This window comes from Molossus molossus, unplaced genomic scaffold, assembly GCF_014108415.1.
Source record: "Molossus molossus isolate mMolMol1 unplaced genomic scaffold, mMolMol1.p scaffold_m16_p_10, whole genome shotgun sequence".
NCBI classification, from domain to species: domain Eukaryota; kingdom Metazoa; phylum Chordata; class Mammalia; order Chiroptera; family Molossidae; genus Molossus; species Molossus molossus.
Window position 1 is genome coordinate 62,651,743 of NW_023425345.1, and position 23,422 is coordinate 62,675,164.

The 23,422-nt window shown below is 33.3% G+C and overlaps 1 protein-coding gene across 12 annotated transcripts in view; it reads right to left on the bottom strand.

Annotated features, from left to right (window-relative positions):
• The window catches only part of CNOT2 (CCR4-NOT transcription complex subunit 2), a 114,084-nt gene that overhangs the window by 16,217 nt on the left and 74,445 nt on the right, over positions 1 to 23,422 (bottom strand). For 11 of the 12 annotated variants that reach the window (XM_036250713.1, XM_036250714.1, XM_036250715.1 and 8 more), the window contains 6 exons: positions 17,769 to 17,835; positions 7,241 to 7,388; positions 6,359 to 6,541; positions 3,823 to 3,902; positions 2,270 to 2,395; positions 358 to 482 (listed from right to left, as the gene is read on the bottom strand). In XM_036250713.1, the coding sequence (XP_036106606.1) occupies positions 358 to 482; positions 2,270 to 2,395; positions 3,823 to 3,902; positions 6,359 to 6,541; positions 7,241 to 7,388; positions 17,769 to 17,835 (729 nt within the window). Of the gene's footprint in view, positions 1 to 357; positions 483 to 2,269; positions 2,396 to 3,822; positions 3,903 to 6,358; positions 6,542 to 7,240; positions 7,389 to 8,681; positions 8,725 to 17,768; positions 17,836 to 23,422 lie in introns of those variants that run through there. The other variant, XM_036250721.1, reaches the window with a different exon arrangement.

Consider the following 23,422-nt stretch of genomic DNA (forward strand, 5'->3'; position numbering starts at 1 on the left):
ATGTGTATAAAGATTCTTCAAGGAGAAAACTTACTCAAGAAAAACACAGCTCCTTAGAAGGCTATAATATCAAACTTCATGGGATCCAGCTGACAGGGACTACAATAAAAGTCTAAATTAACTCTGAGAAGTTCAACAGAAATTTGCAAACCTATATGAAATAGGAAAAAAATAGGCTATCTTCTAAGTTATAAAGGTTTTCCACATTCTTCAGTTAGATTATTACGAATATTCAAGATAAACAATTTTGTAATAGTATTTAGTAAGTCCTTAATACAGTCTATGAAACTGTTAATACAAGAGAAGTCTGAGGGGAAAAAACTACATCACTCACATACATAATTCTCAATTACTTACAGATTTACTGTCATCATTACTTGATGTTGGATCTTTATAGCTGGAACCAGGTAATGCTGGAAAATCTTCGTTGTGTATTGAGAAGTCCTGGGATTGCTCATTTGCTGGTTTTGTTACCATTCCAACTACATAATGAAAATAATCCGGAGATTGCAATTGATATTTATAATATTTTGCTAAAAATTATAAAAAGTTAACTTCCCTCATAATATACCAAAAAAATTTGTATTTTGCTCTGAAAGCATACTTCAAAAAAATTAGTATTCCGGATAACAATAAAGAACTAAATTTTTATATATTAATAATTCAATATACAAAATAATATAAGGGCAATAGTGCTTAAACATAATTTGATATCGGTAATAATTAACATTTTTTGTTAAAAAGCTTGCTTTATTTTAATATTTGACTAGCTATTATAAACACCAATTGTCAAATACAAATGAACAAAATAAATTTTAAAAGAACATGTCAGTATTCTACTTGAAAGTGACTTACAGAGTGAGCAAATTGCAATCAATTATTAAACAACTCCATATTATTTCAGATTTTCTTGGACTCCATGTAATAGATGTAAAACATGCAAGAACTGGGAAGTAATCCTCCCACTATACTTGGCATTAGTCAGGCCCTTATTGGAGAACAATATCCAGTTTGGGGCTCCACAATTCAAGAACGATATGGAGAAACTAGAGATGGTCCAAGAAGAGCAACAGGAATGATTAAAGGGATGAAAAAATGGACCTATGAGGAAAGGTTAAAAACATTAGAGTCTGAACTGAGAATCAAGTAGCTAGGTACTCAACTTCCAGGGCAGATCGTTTTTTGTTATTTTTAGAAGAGTGATTTGGAAACTTCAGAATATGAACAATAAAATTTTCCCTTCTTCATATATTGTTATTTGTATTCATATTCTGGAAGGCATGGAAATCCTTCTAGGTTGAAAATGGGGGAAAAAAAAGTTGTAAGAGTTGTAAGTCCACTGTTTTCTGCTACTGGTCTCTATCAGGTTCTCCCAAAAAGAAACAACCATGTGCAAAGAATAAAAAGAATAAGGCTACACTGCAGTTACATAATTTTCATGTCTAAATTGTTACTTCACATGTTTCTACAACTCTCTCATAGTATACAAATAAATCTGTATTATATGCATTTGAACATTTAAAAGACAAGGAATATATGGAAAATATTTAGCACCCCTCTTCTTTTCACTTAGCATCTATTAGCCAAATTTCTTATTAGAGACAGTAAAATGGGGTATTTTAATGGTGACTGAGAGTGTACATAAACTATACATTCCCCACAAGTGGTGCTTCTCAACAGGAGGCAATTTTTCCCCCATACATTTGTCAGTTATGGAGACATCTATGGCTGTTACAATGGGGGAAGGGTAAGAGCTAAGGGATGCTACTGGCATCCAGTAGGCAGAGGCCAGGGATGTTGCTAAACAGTCTGTAATGTCCAGGACAGCCCCTCATTTACAAGGAATTATCTGACCCAAATGTGAATGGTGTGGAAGTTAAGAGAATGGTGTAGAAGTTAAAAAACTCACTTGGGAAAAAAATCTTTACTGTATGGTCAGTCATTATTAATCACTAGGAATATGTTCTTTAAAAAAAAAATGTGTGATGAATTAATAAAAGGCAGATTACAAAAGAATCATTAAAGTGTATCAAGGTAGAACTGGCAGAAGAAAGTAACTTCTGAATACCAATGAGGACTTCCTTTTAGGGGTTTCTGTACAAACTAAGTTTTCCCATTTAACTTTACTATGATGGTATTCTGGGAGACAAAAGCACTTTGGGTATATCAACTCTGACAAATTATACTAGTCTGATTAGAAAATATACACACGTGTCTATGTACTTGCAATGGAAAGTTTCCATTGATCATCATTGAAAAGCTTAATTACCGTAAGGAGCTCTTCCAGCCAAGGGGTTTATTAATGGAGTTGGGTTACCACTTCCTTCCCTTCTGTTTCGGTCTGCTAATGCTGGAAAATCTGAAAGGTCCAATCCTGTCACATTTTCGCTTCCATCTAAATAAGAAGAAGGAAAATTAATTATTGATTCAATCAACACTTTAAAGAAATTATTAAAGACTCACCATAATTTAATTTGAAATGACAGTGCCTTCTTCCTAAATAATGCACAGAACTGTACTGGGTATATGCAGGTGCACAATAAATACTTTTGGATTGATTTCACATAAAAGAATTTCATGAACAATTCACTACAACAAAATATAACTAGCATAATAAAAAATTCAAATCTTAAGAGACTTAAGGTAGAATGTGAAATAAGGTGGTACTCTAAAGTTATATAGCTTGTTAGCTAGCAAGAAAGATATCATTGTGATATAACTGCTCGGAGCTTCAGTTATACGCAGGTGTGAGAATGACAGTGTCTCATACAAATGGCCAGAATAGTATCTGGCACAGGCAGTGAAAACAGAAACCCTATGGACTTCTCTCCTGTGGACTACCGGTTTCATCACAAAGGTGTGTGTGTGTATGCATTTTGCAGTTGGGGTATAGCAAGGTAGCATAATTAGGGTTCCCATGTCTGCTGAATGCCTGGGAAGTATGATATAAAGGGAATATGATACAAAGACCAAAAGTCTATATTACCTATTACACAGTAGGCGCTCAATAAATATATAGTAAATAAAATTTATGTTCATTTTTAATTTTTAAAAACAGTTCCCTTCCTTTTAAAAATAAAAATTTAACTAAACATTTATACTTTGCCTATTTTAATCACTCTCTTGGTTTCTTAACTTTTATTATTCTATAATTGTTACAATCTTGTCTTCCTAATTTTTAAAGAATTAAATTTTCTGCCTTAGTTTTAGCATGCAATATAGCTTTTCTTTCATCTAATGTTTTATGGCCATTTTTACTTTATTTTGCCTTTTCTCCAGTTATTTTTAATTTTTCTCCAAGTTTCATAATAAAAAGATTCTTTTTTACACATAAAACTAGATTAAAAGTTCGTAAGGGTTAAATGCCAAAATCAGTATTAAAACTATTAAGAAAAATTTGTAAATGCTCCACATAATTTTTAAGATTTCTTCATTCTGGGTCTCACTAGCCAGAATACCATACCACCCAACCTAATTTAGACTGTGGTAAAAGGCTGAAGATAGAAAAAGTTCTTGAAGCAAAGAAGATTCTGAGGCATAAACAAACATTAAGTTAATGTTTAGGAACCTCTAGGTATTAAGAAAATAATACTGATGCTGTAGCACTATGCTATTACTATGCCAAGTGAAAAAAATTTATTTAATATTTTTCAACTCTTCACTGAATTAAATCCTATTCCTGTCAAATTATCACTAAATTAAATTCTACCAATTTAGCATAAAAGAAATCCTGTAATATTTTAAGACCAGTATGTTGAATTGCTTTATACTTCAAAGTTCTACCATAGTTTTAATAGGGTACTAGCTCCAGAATAAGCTTACCTGTTCCATTAAAAATGTTACTTGATAAGGAGTTATTCATTCCAAATGCCTGATTCCTGTTCATTCCAAATCCAGACATACTGGGTACACAGAAAATAATTTTAGATATACAGTAAGAACACTAACTTTCAGATGAAGATAAACAAAAGGTCTCCTCATATAAAACATGTTTTAAAACAAATACTAATTTTGTTTTCTGAGTTTAATTATTAAATTTTTAAATTTCCCTAAGACCTTCCTTGAACCAAACATCTTACACAGATGAATTTAAAAACAGAATTTTTATGTGAGTCTTGAGTTTAGTCTTCTTGGAGAGTCAACTTACTGGATATACTGGCAGAACTAACTTCAAAACTAAATAGTTTAGTATAAGACCATTGTTCCTGAATACTTTTCTTCCACTACTGGTAAATGATATTACTATTACTGTCCATAAAATATCTTTTTTCATACAGTCTGTCTTTCTCAACTAGAATATAAATTCCCCATGAACAATGTCCATGTTATATTCAATTTTGCATCCTCTATCCTTAGTGTTAAGAAGGATATAACAAGCACTCAGTAAATGTTTAGTTGACCTGAATTAAATGGTGCTTTTCTTTAGCTGAATTCAGTGCTCCAAAACACATTATTCTTATTTAAGTACAGTTTATCTTTCAGCCACTTAAAAGAAAAAAAAATATATTCCTATAGTGCACAAAATTCTAAAAATTAATACACAATTGGTACTTGGTAAATAGTTCCAAAGCCTTCTCTTTTTTGCACAAGCCTAAGCATAGGAAAACAAATCAAGGCCAGAAGTAATTAAGAATTTCAAAAAGAGCCTGGCCAGTGTGGCTCAGTGGTTGAGCATCAACCCATGCACCAAGAGGTCGCTGGTTTGATTCCTGGTCAAGGCACATGCCCAGGGTGGGCCCAATCCCCAGTGGGAGGCAAGCAGGAGGCGGCCAATTTATGTTCTCTCTCACTGATGTTTCTCTCTCTCCCTCTTCCATCCTCTCTCCCTCTCTAAAAATCAATAAAGAAAAAAAAATTTTTTTTAAATAAAAATTTCAAAAAGAATTAATGTCAATTCTACAATGAAGTATAAATCTTTATCATCAAATAATTTTCATCATAAAAAAAGTGTATCAGTGTTCTGAGCAGAATTAAACTTTTTGAAGATAACAGGGTTTTTTTGGCCTATATCTATAAAACTATGACCAAACAATATTTTCTTAAAATATGCAGCTGTGCAACAATACTTTAAAGAAGAGTAGGAAACTCAATAGAAATTTTTGTTTAATAGCATATTAGAATTGATGATATAGGTCCCCTCAAACACTGAATAAGTGCTAAGAGATGAAAACATTCTATAATACATACAACTTCTAATAGTAATAAGCAGGGTTTTGGAGACCTTAGTTCCATTGACAATTTATAAATAAATTTTTTTTAAATAATTAAACTGTGAAAAAATATGGAAAAGCAAAAGTTTAAATATATATTCAATGAACAATACTGCAAGAATAAGGAAAGACATGATAAAGCCCAAGAAGTATTACATGATTAGGAAGCTGCCAAGGAGATGACAATCTTGATAATTCTTTACAAATAATAACTTTTAAAAATTAAAAGAGCAGTATGATTATAAAAGAAATGCTCTTTGGCCTAAGTAAAAGTAAGAATTGAACCTTATGAGATGAAGATTAAAAAGAAAATGTGCTAATAACCTATTTTAATTCAGATTTTACAAGTACTAGATAAAAGAAAGTGAAACTCAGTATGATAATATCAACTAGATCAAGGTCCTCTTTTCCCCACCGAGTTCCCCATTTTAAAAATATTGACAAACGTAAATGCTATCTTTGCAAGAAAGAAAGCCTTATATTGTAGCTATAACTTTCATATAAATTATATGAACACCTAAAAAACACTAACATAATGAATAACTGGTCTTTGTATTGTTATTATTTGCATAATAGTATATGCAATGGATAGTGCAAAAAGGCATGAAAAAGTACAAAAGCTCATCTTTTTGTTTTAAATCCCAGGACATGACAATTTTCAACTAAAAAATGTAGTCAGAAAAAGCCTTTGGTCAGTAAGTCTCCAAAGTAAGTACAAAACTGAATTTCAGTTGAAAGGGTACTTAACCAAAGTGTAAGTGAAGCAAGGAAGTAATAATCAAATATGCCTATTCATAAGTCTAAAATTCTTAATGCACAGGTGACCAGCCTTTTTTAATAGAGGAAAAACATATCAACAAAAATTTGCCTGGTGGCAACGTAAGAACAACCTTCTTTTTATAGCAACAATAAAAAGCTATATAATATGCTTTCTAAAATCAAATTGATTTTCAAAAGAATATGTCTTTAGTTTGGAGAGGTTAAAGTTGTGATGTGTAACAGAAAGAGAATCTCCCTGGTCATAAATATATTATGAAACACACTTATGAGACAGAAGCCACAACTCAAGAACAGAATGTTGAATATGAAAAGGCAAATTTAAAAATACCCAGAAAGACAATTATACACAGTATCAATAAACATCTTACCTGTTCACAGTAAAAGGCTGTCGAGAAGGCTGCTGCTTTGGCATACATATTATGCTTGGCGAGCTTCTGTTGGGGCTACCTAACCCTGAACTGCTCATGCTATTTGTCCTGCTAGGAATTCCAATGCCCTGACCAACCTGGGAGTGGTTCATCATATTCCTAGGATTCATAGGCAAAATACCCCTGAAAAAGAAGTCCATTATACTAAATAAGCTTTCTGCAATTACTCATTAAAATTCTCTGTAAATAGTCAATTGACCTAATCCTAGAATTTTACATATACTTTCAAAATGCATTGCTAATTATTATTAACTTCTTTTGTCCAGTCATTCTACTCTTAAAAATAAAAACCAAAGTAAACAAATCAACAAGAAATTATAGTGGAAATAATATATGATGATATCTAAAATGAGAGAACTATTATTGTGACTATGACATAAAATAATACAAACGTACCTCACACAAATATTAGAATGTCATTCTACTTTCTTCATACTAATATGCATCATCTATGTAATCTGTTTTATTTTATTCTCACTAAAGCAATGGATGTGTGGTGAGAAAGCAATAATCAGAATTACCTGAGGTGTGATATTAAATTGCACACCCTCCTTTGAGGAAGAGAGCTGGCTTTTGAAAAAGCCCCCTAAGGTGATTAACTCTTGAAACCCACCAGTTGAGAACCAGTATGCTAGCTGCAGGATAAAAACATCTTACACTAGACTCATTAATTTGCAATGAAATAAAATTAGCAGAGGGTATCAACTATCTTTTCCTCAATTAAAGACACTGAACCATTTAGTTACCTTATGAAAAAACTAAAAAGCTTGCTTACTCTACAAAGATACATTTTGAGAAATATTCTGGTCCATCAATAAATACCTGCTTGGAGATGGAGGCGTGTGAAGTGACATTGTTGGTACCCCTGTTGTTGGCGTGACGTGGCTCGGTAACTGAGTGCCTTGTGATAAGCTGCGATTTAACTGAGGGGTATTGTTGCTCATTCCCCTCATTGGAAGGCCTAGTGCACCTATTAAAAAAATTCAGAAGAAGGAAATTCATTGCCATCAGGAATGAAATTGCTATCCATCTTCTGTAATATAATATGCAAATTTTAAATTGATATATATTCAATTAACTCCAAATGGACTCTGATTTTAACAAAAATAATGTTCTAGTCTGAAATTTAGTATTATAAGTAGATATTGTTTTCATATTTCTATTTTATAATAAACTGTGTCTGTTAATGACTGTAACAAATTAGATGACTTATGTTTGATAAAAACAATTTATACAAGTCTGCCTTTAAGAAATTTACAATTATGTGTTTTTGTTTTAAATCAGGAAGTACACAGACATTTAACCTCACTTTGCTGAAGAAACTTTACTTTTTATATGATCCTTTAAAAATGCATTTATACATAGTTCTCAATATTATAATTTTTACAAACCCAAAATAAAATGTGAGCAACTGATTAAAAACTCAATCTGATAGAGCTATAAGAAACAAAAAAATTTAAACATTTCCCCCCCAAAGTACAATCACCTTCTATTTATCTAGTAGTATTCTTGGGGCCAGAGGCAGGGATAAATGTGTTCCAACAGGTGTATTTTTAAAGACTACTGAGGTTTACTATTCTGATATAAAACAAAAATTAATGAATTGGGATGAACTTTTTTCAAAAATGTATGACATATTTCCTACCTTTTATTAATATAAAATATAATTATTATTTTCTTAATGACTTAGAATAATTATCATGGATATCCAGTATGCTAGATGTTTATTTTTCCCCCTTTTATCCCTCAAAAGTAGGACTGTTCAGACTATAACTTAAGTTGTCATCATATCTGCTGCCTATAAATGAATGCCTCCTTGCCCCCTTCTTCCTGACCCACACAATTTCATGCTTTCTGTTTCTGTCTGTTCTGGATGGCACAGTCAACCAAGCTTAGTCTAAATTGGGAGTTAAATAAAAGTGATAATGAATAAGATGACTTTAGTGCTAGGGATTTAAATTGATTTTCCCTTCCCCCATTCTGGTCTAATTTTGTATCCCCAAACTGCAACAACCTTCATATTTTGAAACTATGACCTCAAAAAAATTGGAGTGTGTGTGTGTACATACACACACATATATGTTCTGAATGTTTCCTTCAAATATCTTTGTAAAATCTATCTTTAGGCACACCATGTATTACCTTCTAATCTAGGCATACTAGTGGATTACGAAGATTTCACTGGAATCTACCAGCCTCAGTACTCAGCCCAACTTTGCTTCTCAACTGAATAAAGCCAATAAATACAACTTAATATAGCTACCATATCTATGTGTACTCGTTTTACTCATGTTCTTTGAAGACCCAAGCTTGGTTCTGCATTTCTTTAAGTCACATGAAGAGAACTGGTCTAGATTACAAGTTGGTTTAGTCACTATACATATGTCTGGTCACTACAAGTTTTGTGATTGTGAGTATGCCACTACTGCAGCTACTTTCTCTGAATCTGGGACAAAATAAGAAAAACAAAAGATTAAAAATCAGCCTATATAAGTATATCAAATATCTGCAGAAGAAATCAGTATTTTCCTTCTTTCAAGCACATAGTTTTCCCCTAGATCCAATACTGTAATGAACCACCCAAGTAATACTTTCCATATCACTCACTGAACAAACATTGACTGAGTGCATAGTATGTGTTAAGCCTGTGCTAGCTGCTGGGGAAACAGTGGTGAACAAGATAGAAATAAGGCTCCTATCCTTAGGGAGCTTACTACATTTTTCTCCCCAAATATGTTGTCCTATAGTCAGCTATAGCTGCAAATTTCCCACAGGAATGCTTTCCTCATGGTAACTAACCACCAAAAAATATGTAATTTTAGAGCCAGAAGGGACCTTAAAGATCATTTAGTCCAAAGTTCACATTTTACAGATGAGGAATCTGAGCCTCAAATAAGTTATTCTGCAAGGTGACACAAAGAACCAAGACTAAAATTAGAGCCCTCTGGGAGCCCAATATAACACTAAATTAACACCCTTGTGAGTGCCTAATGAATTTTAACACCTCTTATCTATTGATTTTTTTCTTCCTTTTTTGAATGTTTATTTCTCTTCAAACGTTTTCTAAATCTTCATCTCTTGTTCTCTTCCCTTCATTTTCTTTCTCCCACTCTTCTCTATACCTGTCAAGTTTTTTTTCCTATAGTTTTACTTTTCCTTTCCTTTTCACTCTCTACAACTTCTTCATTATAAACACACTTTCCAAAAATCTAGTACCCTTAGGCTTTTTTCTAATTAATAAGCCCTACAAAAGACTCACTGAAATTTGTTTACTTCAACCCTTCATATAACAAGTTATTCCATGTTGTATTATGAAAATTCCAAACTTCAGAAATAGAAAGAGAAGTAAGAATGAGTCAAGTTATGTAGTCTATCAGGATGGGCAAATGAGTTAATTTACAGTGCTGAGAATGGAGGAAGACTATGAATAAAGAAACTCGAAGATTAGCTTTTACTTTAATTTTTCCTTCAACACACTTCAATTTCATAAAAACAGCTAATAAATTCAAAAGGTCAGAGTTGCATTTTGAACTAAGTAGGTATAAAATATTTAAAAATCTACAGAGCCCGGTCAGTGTTGCTCAGTGGATTGAGCATTGTCCCATGAATTGAGAGGTCCCAGTTCAATTCACTGTCAGGGCACATACCCGGTTTCGGGCTCGATCCCCAGTAGGGGGCGTGCAGGAGGCAGGGGATAGATGTTTCTCTCATTGATGTTTGTATCTCTCTCAAAAAAAGATCAATTAAAAAATATATTAAAAAAAATAAAAGAGCAGAAAGGAGGGCATCAATCTCAAACTGAACCATTAACCCTTGAATACTTAAGAATTGAGTTATTTTTTTCAAAATTAAATTCCTTTAAAACATAAATAATATCACTGAATAGGAATGTATAAAGATTTACTTTAGGAAACAAGATACACTAAGCCACTAAATTTGAGTTACTTAAGTCAAACTATTATAACTGAGTAGGGTCATTGAAGGAAAAAATTCACGCTTTTACTAGTATAATTAGAAAAAAGTCTATGGGAAAGCATCTCTATATTATACCAAAAAGACATGTAAGTTGAAAAAAAAAAGTAAAAAACAAAAACAGCTCATAAACTTTTTTGGTATAAAATAACTACAATGGGTAAATATAAATAGTATGCCTGAGCTTGTATATTGGGAGGACAGTAGAATTAAAATTTATCAAGCACCTAAGAACTATGCTACTATCAAGTACTATGCTACTTTATCTCCTTTCCTCCTTATAACAATCCTACAGAGAAAATGCTTAGCCCCTTTTTACAGAACAGGAATAAAAGCGTGAACAACAACAAAAACCTGTTAACACGCAATTTGAAAAGTTCTAAAACTTCTCTAAATCAGATTTTTATTTCATTTTGACAAACTGATAATAAAGAGTAATATAATTATTAGGAGAAATATATAAACATATTCTAAATACAAAGCTACACATCTGGAAGGGTGCTAAGCAATCAAACAATGAACTGAATTCTTTATTAATCTTTTTTTCAGAAATCTAAAAGTATATGATCTAAGAAATGTTTCCATGAATTACTTCCACTGCACAAACTGAACACTAGCACATCCCTTAAATACTCATAGCAAGATATGCCATTCTTTATTCAAGGTTTTGCTAAAGATAAACAATAAGTTATAAGGAAAGTTCAATTATAACAACCAAATCCTTGAATATTTTAAGTCTCCTGAAATTTGTATTAAGGACAGGGGGAAAAAAATCCCTAACTGGTGCAAGAGGGATTCTTAAAGTACCTTCCTTTCCACTCCCAAAGCAACTAGTTTCCCCTAGGAATTCACTTGTCCTACCCACACTAACAAAGGATAACCATCTTCTAACCCCCTACCTGTCCTGCATTTAGCTGATTAATCTTCCCTGTAACATTATTTCATTACACAATTTCCTTCATTAAAATGAAAAGAGTTTTAGAGACAGAAAAATCTCTATATTATCATCCAACAAAGTTATATATGAAGAACCACCACCAAGCATTGACTGCTCAAGATCACAAATAATTAAGAATAAAATAATGATCCAATTTCTTGACTCCTATTTCAATACCCTTTTTTAACCAATCATTTTCCATTTCTTATAGCAGTTGCTAACTTTTGTATCAACTGGGTAGCTTTAATGTCCAGGTCCCATGCCCAGAAATTGTGCTTAGTCTGGGTCTGAGACACTCATAGGTTATGGGATATTAAAAACTCTCCAGGTGTTTCTAGGGGTGCAGCCAGGGTTGAGAATCACTCACTGTTTTATAGTTTTAAATCAATCACAGTTTAGTTTTAAAAATTCTCAAGTCCCAAAAAGATTCTTCTGATCTTTTCCCCCCAGCTTTATTGAGATAATTTACATATAATTATTCTAATCTTAGTTAATAGACATATTTTTTTACATACCACACATGACTTACAATCTCTGTTCTTCTTTCTCAATCCTCCCCCCAAATCTGCCCCTTGAACCTTTTATCATATCCTTCTCCCCACCTAGAATATGTTCCCTTCTTTGTTCTACAGAGATACAAAACCATTAAAAACTGCTATAATCAAGGTGTTTACGTGCAGTATATGTATGGTATGCTTGGATGTGTGTGGAGAGGATCACCAGTTCAGATTAACTCAGTTAAAGTAGAATGGATATGTGGATCAGAAAATGTTTCCGGAGGAGACAGTACATACATTAATGAAAGAGACCTAGCCAGGTATTTGGTGATGGTGATGAGGAGTCAGGTGGATAAAAATGTTACAACAGTTCAGTCTGAGAGAATAGCAAGATATATGAAAATGAGGACATGGTATGCCTGGAGTAGGAGGAGGCCTGCTTCTGTGTCTTAAGATCTGAAATAAGCATGGATGGAGTTAACTGGCTTTAACATCCTCAACTATAAGAAGTTGTTGCTCATGGAAATAGGGTACAGACTGACAACCCTCAGAAGAGGGGATGGTGGGGGGAGGGAAGAGATAAACCACAGAACTTATATGCATGTATGCATAACCAATGGACATGGACAACAAAGCTTGGGACGGGGTGGGGGGGATGGGGATGAGGGTGTCGATGGGATAAAAAAAGGAGAAACATCTGTAACAAAAATAAAATTTAAATTAAAAAAAAGTAGTTGTTGCTATGTTAGCACTAGCTGAGAGTTACAATTTGGCTGTAACTAGCACTAGCACTCTACAAATGTGTGAAACTCCTAGGTACATTTTGTACTTCTCCTCAAGTTAAGTTTCCATTATGAATCAGTGGCACCCTTTCACCAAGTAATACAGGTCTCAACCCTTAGAAATCATCCTCGATCCCTCTGTTTTATATCCCACATCACCAAATCATATCTGTTCTATCACCAAAATATCCCAAATCTTACCACTTCTGAACACCTCCACCACTCATCCAAGTTATTTAACATTTGTAGTTTCTACTATATACAAATGGCCCTCTAGGGTCACAATATTCAGCTAGTAATATGGAGCACTCACTCCTCAAAGAAATTGCTGTTCTTAATTCATGTTCACAAAGTAACACTTACAAAGTAATATATCCCAGACTCTACTATTTACTGTCTGCATAACCTTATGCAAGTCCCTTAATCACTGGGTTGTTGTGAAAATTAAATGAGTTAATTCATATAAAATACTTAAAATGGCACCTGGCACTCAGTAAATACTCAATATCTATTAGTTTGGGGATGAGTGTGGGAAAGTGAAACATGCATATGGTAAGAAAGTCAACAGGTGGTCCTAAAGGTAAAGATAAAATAAGACAGTCTAATGAAGTAATGGTTTTCATCAGAAAACAGTTGTTTTCTGGGGGGAAACTATGTGATTGCTGTGTTCTTGAACTTGGAACGTAGTAACACTGTACTTGGAAACTGTGAACATGGTACTTCTTCTGAAACCAATGTAACAGCCTAATAAAATATATATCCAAAATATATCCTGTTCTATGGACGTTGCTCACACTATTCACAGCCTCACCCAGTCTCACAGAGAGCCAATGACAAAATGGCCTCAACTGTAAATCCTTTCCTTATCATTTTCCAAAATAAATGATTACTCCTGACTGACATATCCATTCAATTCTGTACTTCTTCCTCTACTTTGTAGTATAACATGTACACATCCTACTATATGATATGTAGGGACTGTATCTTTTTTTTTTTTTTTTTTTATCCTCACCCGAGGACATTTTTCCATTTTTTGTTCAGATAGAGCGGGAGGGAGAGAGAGGAAGAGAGACAGAGAGAAACATCGACATGATAGGGACACATCGAGTGGCTGCCACCCGCACGACCAACCAGGGCCGGGGACAAACTGCAACCGAGGTACGTGCTCTTAGCGGGAACCAAACCCGGGTCTCTCTGTACCGCAGGCCGACGCTCCAACCGCTGAGCCAAACCAGCCAGCGCAGGGACTGTATCTTACTCATCATTTAACAAACATTTACTGAGTGCCTGCCATGTAGAGTACTGAGGAAACAAAAGCAATGAAGACATGAAATAAATAAATGCAGCACCACCACAGCAATATGCATACTACATGGATATGGCATAAAAGAGAATGATCTCTTTTGCCACACATCTGCAGTACTTAGCATGATATAATATAGATGGTAGGCTCTCAGTGACTTAATTCCTACCTCCTTTTTGAAAGTGTCCTGTACCACTGAAGCTTACTCTGCTTTTCTCTTCAAACTGTAAGTCTCTCCATATCATACCTTTTAACCTATGCATCAGCACCGTAGGCTATTGTTTAATATTTTGTATATAAATGTCTTGACTTCAGCTGTAACATGCTTCTCAAGAGCAAGAACTCCCAGAGCATTCAGTTTTAATTCATGTTATCTGTTAAATGATCCTCCAATTTCCTGAAGCTACCAAAATGTGTCATTTGCCTAACTACATTGACAATAACATCATCTGTTCTGGTTCTCTATAAATAAGAAGCCTTCACATAGGTGTTCTTAAAACAGGAGGCCAAAGGGATGTTGTTGAAAGCATGCTACTATGCTACTGCTCTCAAGCTAGGAGTTCAGATTCCAGAAAGACAAGTTTATTTTTTTTACCAGCAAGAGGCCTGGGTCCTATGAGAATTCAGATACAAAGTGTATAATGGATTAATCCAGATAGCTAATTAATCTATGTGCCTTTAAGATAACACGCATATAGAAAGCACTCAGTAAACAGTAGTTTCCCTTTTCTCCAATCCTCCAAGCCTCTAAATCCTGTTGGTAAGTAAGGAAAAGTCACTCCAGCTATACTGCCACTTAATTTCAATGCACTGAATATCCAGGAGGAATTAATTCCTGGTTTCCTGTTTGTTCCAATCTAGTAGACAGCTTCAGGGAGACCAGGCATGTTGAAGCCTGTAAGGTATACCTGAAATCTTATCAAAGAAGTAGAGAACATCATGTAACTTGAATACAAGATTCTGTTACTGGCTTCCATAGTTATCATCTGGTACCCAGTATTCACATGAACTCCTGGATGAAAAGTTACATATGTAATTATACTATCATACTGTGATCATATAAGAATCTGTGATCCAACATTTTCTGGGTACCCTTATGTTCTATGCAATCACTTCCATCCAAATCTGACAAAATGTAAGATTAACCAGTTTTGTATCCATATCAAGAAGAACTCCTTCCCTTGTTTAATCTTAGTGATTCTCAGTTTTAGAGACAGCACTCTTCCTTCTCCACCGATAATCTCTAATCATTAAGAACACAAAAACAGAGAGATCTCCATTTTAACGGCACAAATACCTACTGAACTTTGACAATCTGAATACAGAGTTAATCGTGATACTCAATACACTTGGGAGGCAAAAGAACTTTTAGTTATATCAAGACCAATGCAAATTACAATTAATTGCCTTAAGATTAGCATCACTAATATCACTAATACACTCCCCCACTACTTACTCCTTCTATCTCCCCATCCTTTAATAAGGTCAGCCCCTCACATTTTATCATTCTGACTTACTTATACTATTAAAACCATAGCCCTCAAGATCCACTGAGTGGCTTCTGTTCTCCTCTCTACCAGGGTACATGTTCAGCCTACTTAACACCTAAGTGATTTATTTGGCCCTCCTAACAAACAGAAATCTGAATCCAGGCTCTGTCTTCTTTCACTACTTGTAGCTTCTAAAGCTATATGGTAGAAAGGAACAATTGTACCCTGACTTGAAATACTTTAGTACCAACTGATCTAAGTTCCAACTTTTCTGTAACCTAATACCCACATAGTCAGTTAAAAGAATGAGCCAATGCATTAAAAATGCTGCTTCACCGATACTACAGGTATATAGCCATTTGATATATTAACTTTCAATGGGAAATACTTATCATATATCACTTCTTTTTAAAGTAATAAATGTCCTAAAATACATTTTCTAATGAAAATAGCTTTGCTCATTTATTAATCTCTGTATATCCTTAACAATCAGCACAATTATTTACACAAATTAAGAAGTCTCTAAATGTCTGTCATACCAATAAAATAACTATATTTAAAACCTAACCCATTCCACATCTTAGCCCAATTACAATTTCACATTTGCAGGTTAAATAAATTAGATCAGATTTTTAAAGTCCATATAACTGATTATAAAATAATTGCCATTCTTCGTAAAATAACCTTAGCTTCTCAAATAGTTTTTCTCTAATCCATATTTACTTACTGCTATGAAAAATTGTGGACTTTACAAGAAAACAAAGTACGTTCTTCACAGTTACTCTATAGAAATAAAGGGTACCTTTCAAATAACTAAATATTTCCATGGTAAGGGTTATCAGAAAGGTGAAATACTAAAATATAGGCTAAATGAAAGAAATTACAAGCTAATAATAATTCCCCAACAACTATGATGAACATTGCGGGTAAATAAGCAACACCTTTCTAATATAATAAGAAAGCATTTTAAATATGCTCTCCACTGCCCTGGCCAATTTGGCTCAGCAGTTAAGAGTGCTGGCTGGCGGACCAAAAGGTTGTGGGTTCGATTCCTGGTCAGGGGAACGTTACCTGGGTTGCATGTTTGAGCCCTGGCTCCAGTAAGGGTCATGGAGGCAGCCAGTCAATGTGTCTCTTACATCAATGTTTCTCTCTCTTTCTCTCCCTTCCACTCTATCTAAAAAAATCAATGGAAAAAGATCCTCCAGTGAGGATTAACAACAACAACAAAATAAATATGTTCTCCACTTAGAGGAAAACTACTAATATTTATAAGTAATTTATAATTTTATTTACTAATTATATAACAAAATTGGGTTTCATAGCAAAAGAGGAGAGAAAAATGTAGATGTAAACTGTATTTCTAACAAAAACACTTTGTTCCCCATAATAAACTTAAAAAGAAGTTTGAGGGTAAAGTGGTATAATAACTATTCTGATACCTAACAAAACTTTGCCTTTTATTTTACTGGAATTTCGAATTAAATAACTGATTTTTACTTGAAGCTAGTTAAGATACTCGGACATCTGATTGTCTTCTCTATTATTATTCTGTAATCTATGCTAGAAACTTATATTCCTTTTAACAGTCCCCCTTCCATTAATGGAGATTAAGAGATCAGCAATCTCTGAAACTAACAGAGATGATAAAATATTACTAATATATAACAGTTTGAAAGTTAATTTTTAAAATAGGAAGATTTTATAATTCAGAATTATAATAATTTTATAATTTATAACTACAATCATAATTATAATCTTTTATGTGATAATAGCTAATATTTATTGAGCGCTTACTATGCGCCAGGCACTGTGCTAAGCACTCTCAAAGTATTAAAATACTTGAAAAGAAATAAAATCCTGTATATGGAAAAAGCATTAAACGGTGAGTCAAAAACACAGATTCTATACCTAGACTGCTAAAGCAAAAGAAGAAATATTTGCTAAACAAAGAGAATACCTGACAAACTGCTAAGTAAATGGGCTCACGTTATTAAAAAGGCCAAAAACCACAACCTAGTCAATTGACCAAACAAACAGAAAACCTTTAACTTCCTCTAACTGAAAAAAAGAGAAGATGTCTATTTTTAACTTGTTTAGCAAATTCTTCTTCAAAATTACTGCAAAGGAACATACAAATACAAAAGATGTGGAAATAAATCTTAATCCATCCTGTATCCAAATAATAACAAATTTTGAATTAGAAAGCCCTGAAGTTTTGCTATATAAATGAAATAAAAAAAGTAAAAATTAAGTATCTTTCCTTTAAACCCTAGAACAAACCCACAAGGGCAGCATTGGTTGTTCTTTATTTGGTAGTTGTTTTATTCTTTAAATAAAGTATTCCAGAATAAATACAAAATTCTTACTTTGTTGCCCGTATAAACTTGCCCCAAACTGAGACAGCTGACCTGATGTAGATGGTGATGCCAGCATCTAGAAACAAATTAATTATATTAGAGCATAAGGAAAGTACACAGAACATTGCATTTACACATTACAAATTTGTACAATAGATCACAATATGTGAGAGTTAAACCCACATTTTTTTCAGAAAAACATTACATAATAAATTCACAATTAAACTGTGCAAATAAAATAAATTTTTTATTACTACAGAAGTGTTTTTTTCCCAAGTTAGCCTAAGTGAAACTATAGCAGAATCATTATTTCACTTTATAAGAAAACAAACTAGGCTAACAAAAATATGACAGTATCTCAAAATGTCAGCCTCTAAATTCATAAGTGAAATTCCTTAATTCTTCGATAATATATTAAGCTAAATTCTAAATTCGGTTTACTAAAGTTGAAAATAAAATGATCTAAATAGAAAATTTTTGTATTTTGTAAAAATAGTTCATGGCTCGTATATAGAAGTAAATTATGTGTATTAAATTGGTTAACAAAAAAGCTAACAAATATACACACAACAATGTAAGAGGAGATAACACAATACCAAGGGACAAGTCAAAATACTTTAAAAAATATATAGACATGGTATATAAATGAATATTGTCGGTGAGTGAGGTGAATTTCATGGCACTTATCTATAATGCCTTTCAATTTATTGCATCATCTCCCCCCGCCCCCAGCAGAATATACATTCTTTCAAGGAATATTATATTTATGGAACATATTATATTCAATTTTTATTTCCTCTCTGACTACCACTATATGTGGCAGTGCTATACATAAAGTAGATACTTAAACAATAAATAAAAATGTGCACAGGTAAGTGCATGTCTGTGTATTCCCTCTTATACTAAGCAACCATTAAAATACCTTAATTAAAAAAGACATGGACTATATCATCAAATGGATTAAAATCTAGTGAAAGAAGAAAATTACACAATAATTATATTCTAAGGCACAATGTGGCAAATGCTCTAAAGGAAGTATAAAGTAACACCAGAGGAAAATAATTCTAAACAAGGGTGAAGTAACAGAAATACTCTGAAGGGTGAGGTAACACCTCAAGTGAATAGAAATGAGTGGTCTTCAGGCTGAGCATACACAGTGAGGATGTAATAAAAGTTAGTGACATGATTAGAATACAAACAAAATTAAGAAACATTCATGACTGGATAAGAGGGTAATTAAGGAAAGGAGATAGGGTCACCCCAATGCACACTGAGGCATAGAAAGATGGGAAATAAAAGAGTATGTTGGGGCCAAATGTAAAGGGTCTTCTTTAATGGCATACAAAAATGGCTACCAACTATGGCAATAAAGAGAAAAAAATAATATTAAGCAAGGAGGTAAAATAAATTCCAACAGCAAAAATGGATAGAAATGGAAAATACTAAACAAGAACAGGAGAAATGGGACTACAAAGAAGAGGCATTTTGGTTGTAGAAGCAACAGTATTTGATGCTCTATTGAAATGGCTGAGATACAGAAAAAGGGGGTTGGTGAAGAATCACCAGACAGGGAATTATCAGAGATCACTCTCTCTGGTTTCCAGTGAAGAATTGGGCTGACACTGACCACATTAGGAAAACCAGGAGGAGAAATAGTTACACAATAGAGGCTTTAACAGTATACATTTCAGGCAATTTTTATAGCAAAATTCTAAGATTTTCTGATTATTCTAAAATTCAGTAGTTTTTATACAATTGTAGCTGGCAAAATAATGATATACATCTGACTCTTAGGTAGAGCTGAGTCACACACTACTCTAAAACAGCAGTATTTAAATATAGTAATAAATTTTCTTTAATATTTCTTATAAATATTCCTTCTCAAATCCAGGGGGTATGCAATCTAAACAAACTGAAAAAAAATAAGCATTTTATGCCTGATCAAGCCCTTTTGTTAGTGCAATTGTCATGACTGTTACCACATAACTGGAAATACTTGAAACACATTAGAGGTTACTTTCTAAGTTGCAAGAATAAGATCAAAGAAAATGTATATTATGATGGGGGGAGGGAGAAACATTTGTAACAAAAATAAATACATTAAAATAAATAAATAAAAGAGAGAAAATGTATGTTATAAAACTTTGGTGGGTGACAGAAGGTAAAAGGTTTACATGAAATGCTTAATAGTCATGATTTTCTGATACCATTATAAGCTATAAATGGAAGTAAAAGAGTAGAGTTGCTTCCAAAGGCTTCAAATATACACTCATACATGACTTAAAATTATTTGTCAATGTAAACATTTTAGAATGGACCACTTAAAATTTTACTTTTCCCATAAATGTATGTTTAGTGAATACATAACTCCTAAGAACAGATACTTTAGTCTACATTCTCACAAAGATTATACATCCACAAGCAAGTTACAGGTGTGTCAAGATATCAGCCCTCTCAGCATTGGGAGAATAAGTAGGGGAGCAGCGCATGAAGGCAGAAATGGCACAACTTCCTGGGCCAAGAACCTGAGACCAAGAGCACTAGAACAATCCATTTAGCAGAGTGACATATTAAATATATCATGTTCTCTGAATGTGTGAGTACATGAAGCAGGTTAGAAAACTGTGCTTTACAGGAATATGAAAATAGTTTGTTAAATTTTCACAACACCCATGTAAAGGAAGCATTGATTAGCTATACAAATAGATGTTAAAATGACTGCCTCAAAATGTGTTAAAAATGCAAATATACAGTTTCTTGTAAAATCAATCCCTAATGCTATATATTTTTAAATACTGAAAGAATGCTTCATGAAATATATCAGTCCTAAAATAGATTTAAATCAATGAAGGAATGTGAATGGGATAGAAATGTTATTTATGAGGGCAAAGAAAATATATATGAGATGTATTCTGGCACAACAATAACTACAATTAACAAAAAAACCAAACATTTTAAATTGCTGAAAGTTAATAATATAAAGATAAATTTCTTAGAAAGATATAAAACTTTAGATCAAGAGACAGTAAGGAATTACAGTAAGGAATGCAGCATAAGTAGAAAGAGCCCAGCTCAAGTCAGAAAAAAATCTGGGTTTGAATCCTGGTTCTGCCACTTACCTATGGGAGAGTGTTTCCTTCCTGTGGGATGGAAATAACACTACCTACCTCATAAAGATAAAGTGAAGATTAAAGGAAATAAGATATGGCACATAATAAGTGCTCAATAAATAATAGTAGGAACTGCTAATAATCTAGTCTTCCTCCCAAGGCAGGAATGTCATCAGAGGGGCACTCAGCCTTTGGGGAAATTTTTTAATAGTACCCTAAATTTATATTAATTTTTGCCTGAGAAGTTACTAAAAGAAATTTATCATAAAAAATTCCAGTTAAAATAAGAAGAATCTATGTTCTTAGAGGGGAAAATGGCAGAAGATAAAATGTCACAGAATCAGAATGCTGAAACCAACAAGTAGGTTACCATGTCCCCAGTCTAAAACCATCTAACAATTATAGTCTTTTTCATTTCTCAGTCTATAATATACACTGCAGTCAAAGACCAAAAAAACCAGGAAGCAACTAGAACTAGTCACGTGGTTCAAGTTATCTCCTTGATCCCACAAAAAGCCCCCCTTTCCTTTGTTTAACATATAGACTGTCAAAAAAACAACAACAGATTAGAAACTATTTAAAATTTTTTTCCTGTAATTAGATAAAACTCTGAAATTCACAACTAAAAAGAAGTCTAAAAGTTCTTCTTTTAAAAAACATGTATTTGAAAACTTAACAAGCAAATCTAACTCCTGCCAGCAATCCATAACAGCGAAGAAGTATTAATTATTCTATACCACTTGTGCTTCTCAATAGTGACCACCTCTCACAAGTATTCTCTCCAATAAATTGAAATAATTTCAATTACAAACCCTATTTCAAGAAATATTAAAATAAGTATGTCAAGAAATTACGGTCTGTACATAAGAAATGACTTCAAAATATAACAATTGTGTTAAAATACAAGTTTCCTGAACACAGAAGCAAGAAAAAAATAAAGTTTTAAAATTCATTGTGCAATATACTTAAGCGTGGTGATAATATAATACTTAGACTGTTACTGTTACCAATTCAAGGAATGTTCACATTTTTGAAGGCTGTTAATATGCACTGATAAACTATTTTCTACCAAGACTGTGTTAATTGTACTTCCACAGTATTCACTTTAAATCTCCTTCATACATATTGGCTATTCTTCCACTAAATGAAAAATAAACAAACTCCTTGCTAGTATAAGAATAAAATGGAATTTTCTGAATATAAGTTATCAGTAGTAGTAGTATTTATTTTATTGAGACATAACACTTTGTAATCATTTTTGTAGAAATATCAAAATTTGATTAATCTTATATGTATATCATTTTAACTCCTTCTGATAAATAGTTTGAAAGTCAATGAATGTAAGAGGTTTCAGAACATTCTCTTCAAATGATTTGACATTTAATTCCAATTTCTTTAGAGTATAGTCTGATGTATTTACATTTAACTCTATCACGTTAGACTTTCATATAAAAATTACACACTTATGTACATTCGTATTTTCTATTAAAAGTTTTAAAGGTGATTTTTTAGTTTTTTAGTTATCATATCTCCTACAAATTGTTATTTTTCGATGAGAACTTTCTTTCCCTTTCTTTAACAAAGACTCACTGAGAATCTACTATGTCCTATGGATTATTGCAGTCTTTGCCCTTGTTAAACTTAAATTCTAGTGGGGTACACAAGATAATAAACAATAAATAAATACTTTAAGGTAGAGATAGTTGCTAAGATTGTTAAAGTGCAAGAAGGAATTTAGAAGGATTGCCTGGCCAGTATAGCTCAGTGGTTGAGCATCAACCCATGCACCAAGAGGTCACCAAGTTCGATTCCCAGTCAGGGCACATGCCCAGGTTGTGGGCCTGATCCCCAGTGGGGGGCATTCAGGAAGTGGTTAATCGATGTCCTCTCTCACGATGTTTCTCTCTCTCTCTCTCCCTCTCTCTCTCTCTCCCTCCCCCTTCCTCTCTGTCTAAAATCAATAAAGAAAAACAAAATTTTTAAAAAAAGGATATAGTGCTAGTAGTACTGATAGTGTATACACATGGCTACTGAGGAATAGTTATCAGAGAAGTCTCTTGAATAAAATATTTTAGCAGATAGCTGGATACCTGGATGTAGGGTGACTGAGAGAACCATGTAAAGATTTGAAAAATGAAAGTGCTAAGGTCCTGAGATAGAAACAATTCAATGAGAACAGCCAGCATGACTCCAGTATGTAGTTAAATACTAACCACGTGGATAATAACAATTAACGATGATAGAAGATATCCTTATTTTATACCAGACTTTTTAATGAAATATTATTAATTGGCCTGAGAGAAATACTTGGCATAATTGCTGTAGGCTAACACAAGTATGAAAGCAAGGTATAAGTTCAAAATGGTTGCTGCCCTGGCCAGTTTTGCTCAGCAGTTAGAGCATCAGCCCATGGACCAAAGGGTCATGGGTTCGATTCTGACCAAGGGCATGTACCTGGGTGGCACATATGGGAGGCAACCAATTGATGTGTCTCTCTCACACTGATGTTTCTCTCTCTTACTCTTCCTCCCTCCCTCCCTCCCCTTCTACTCT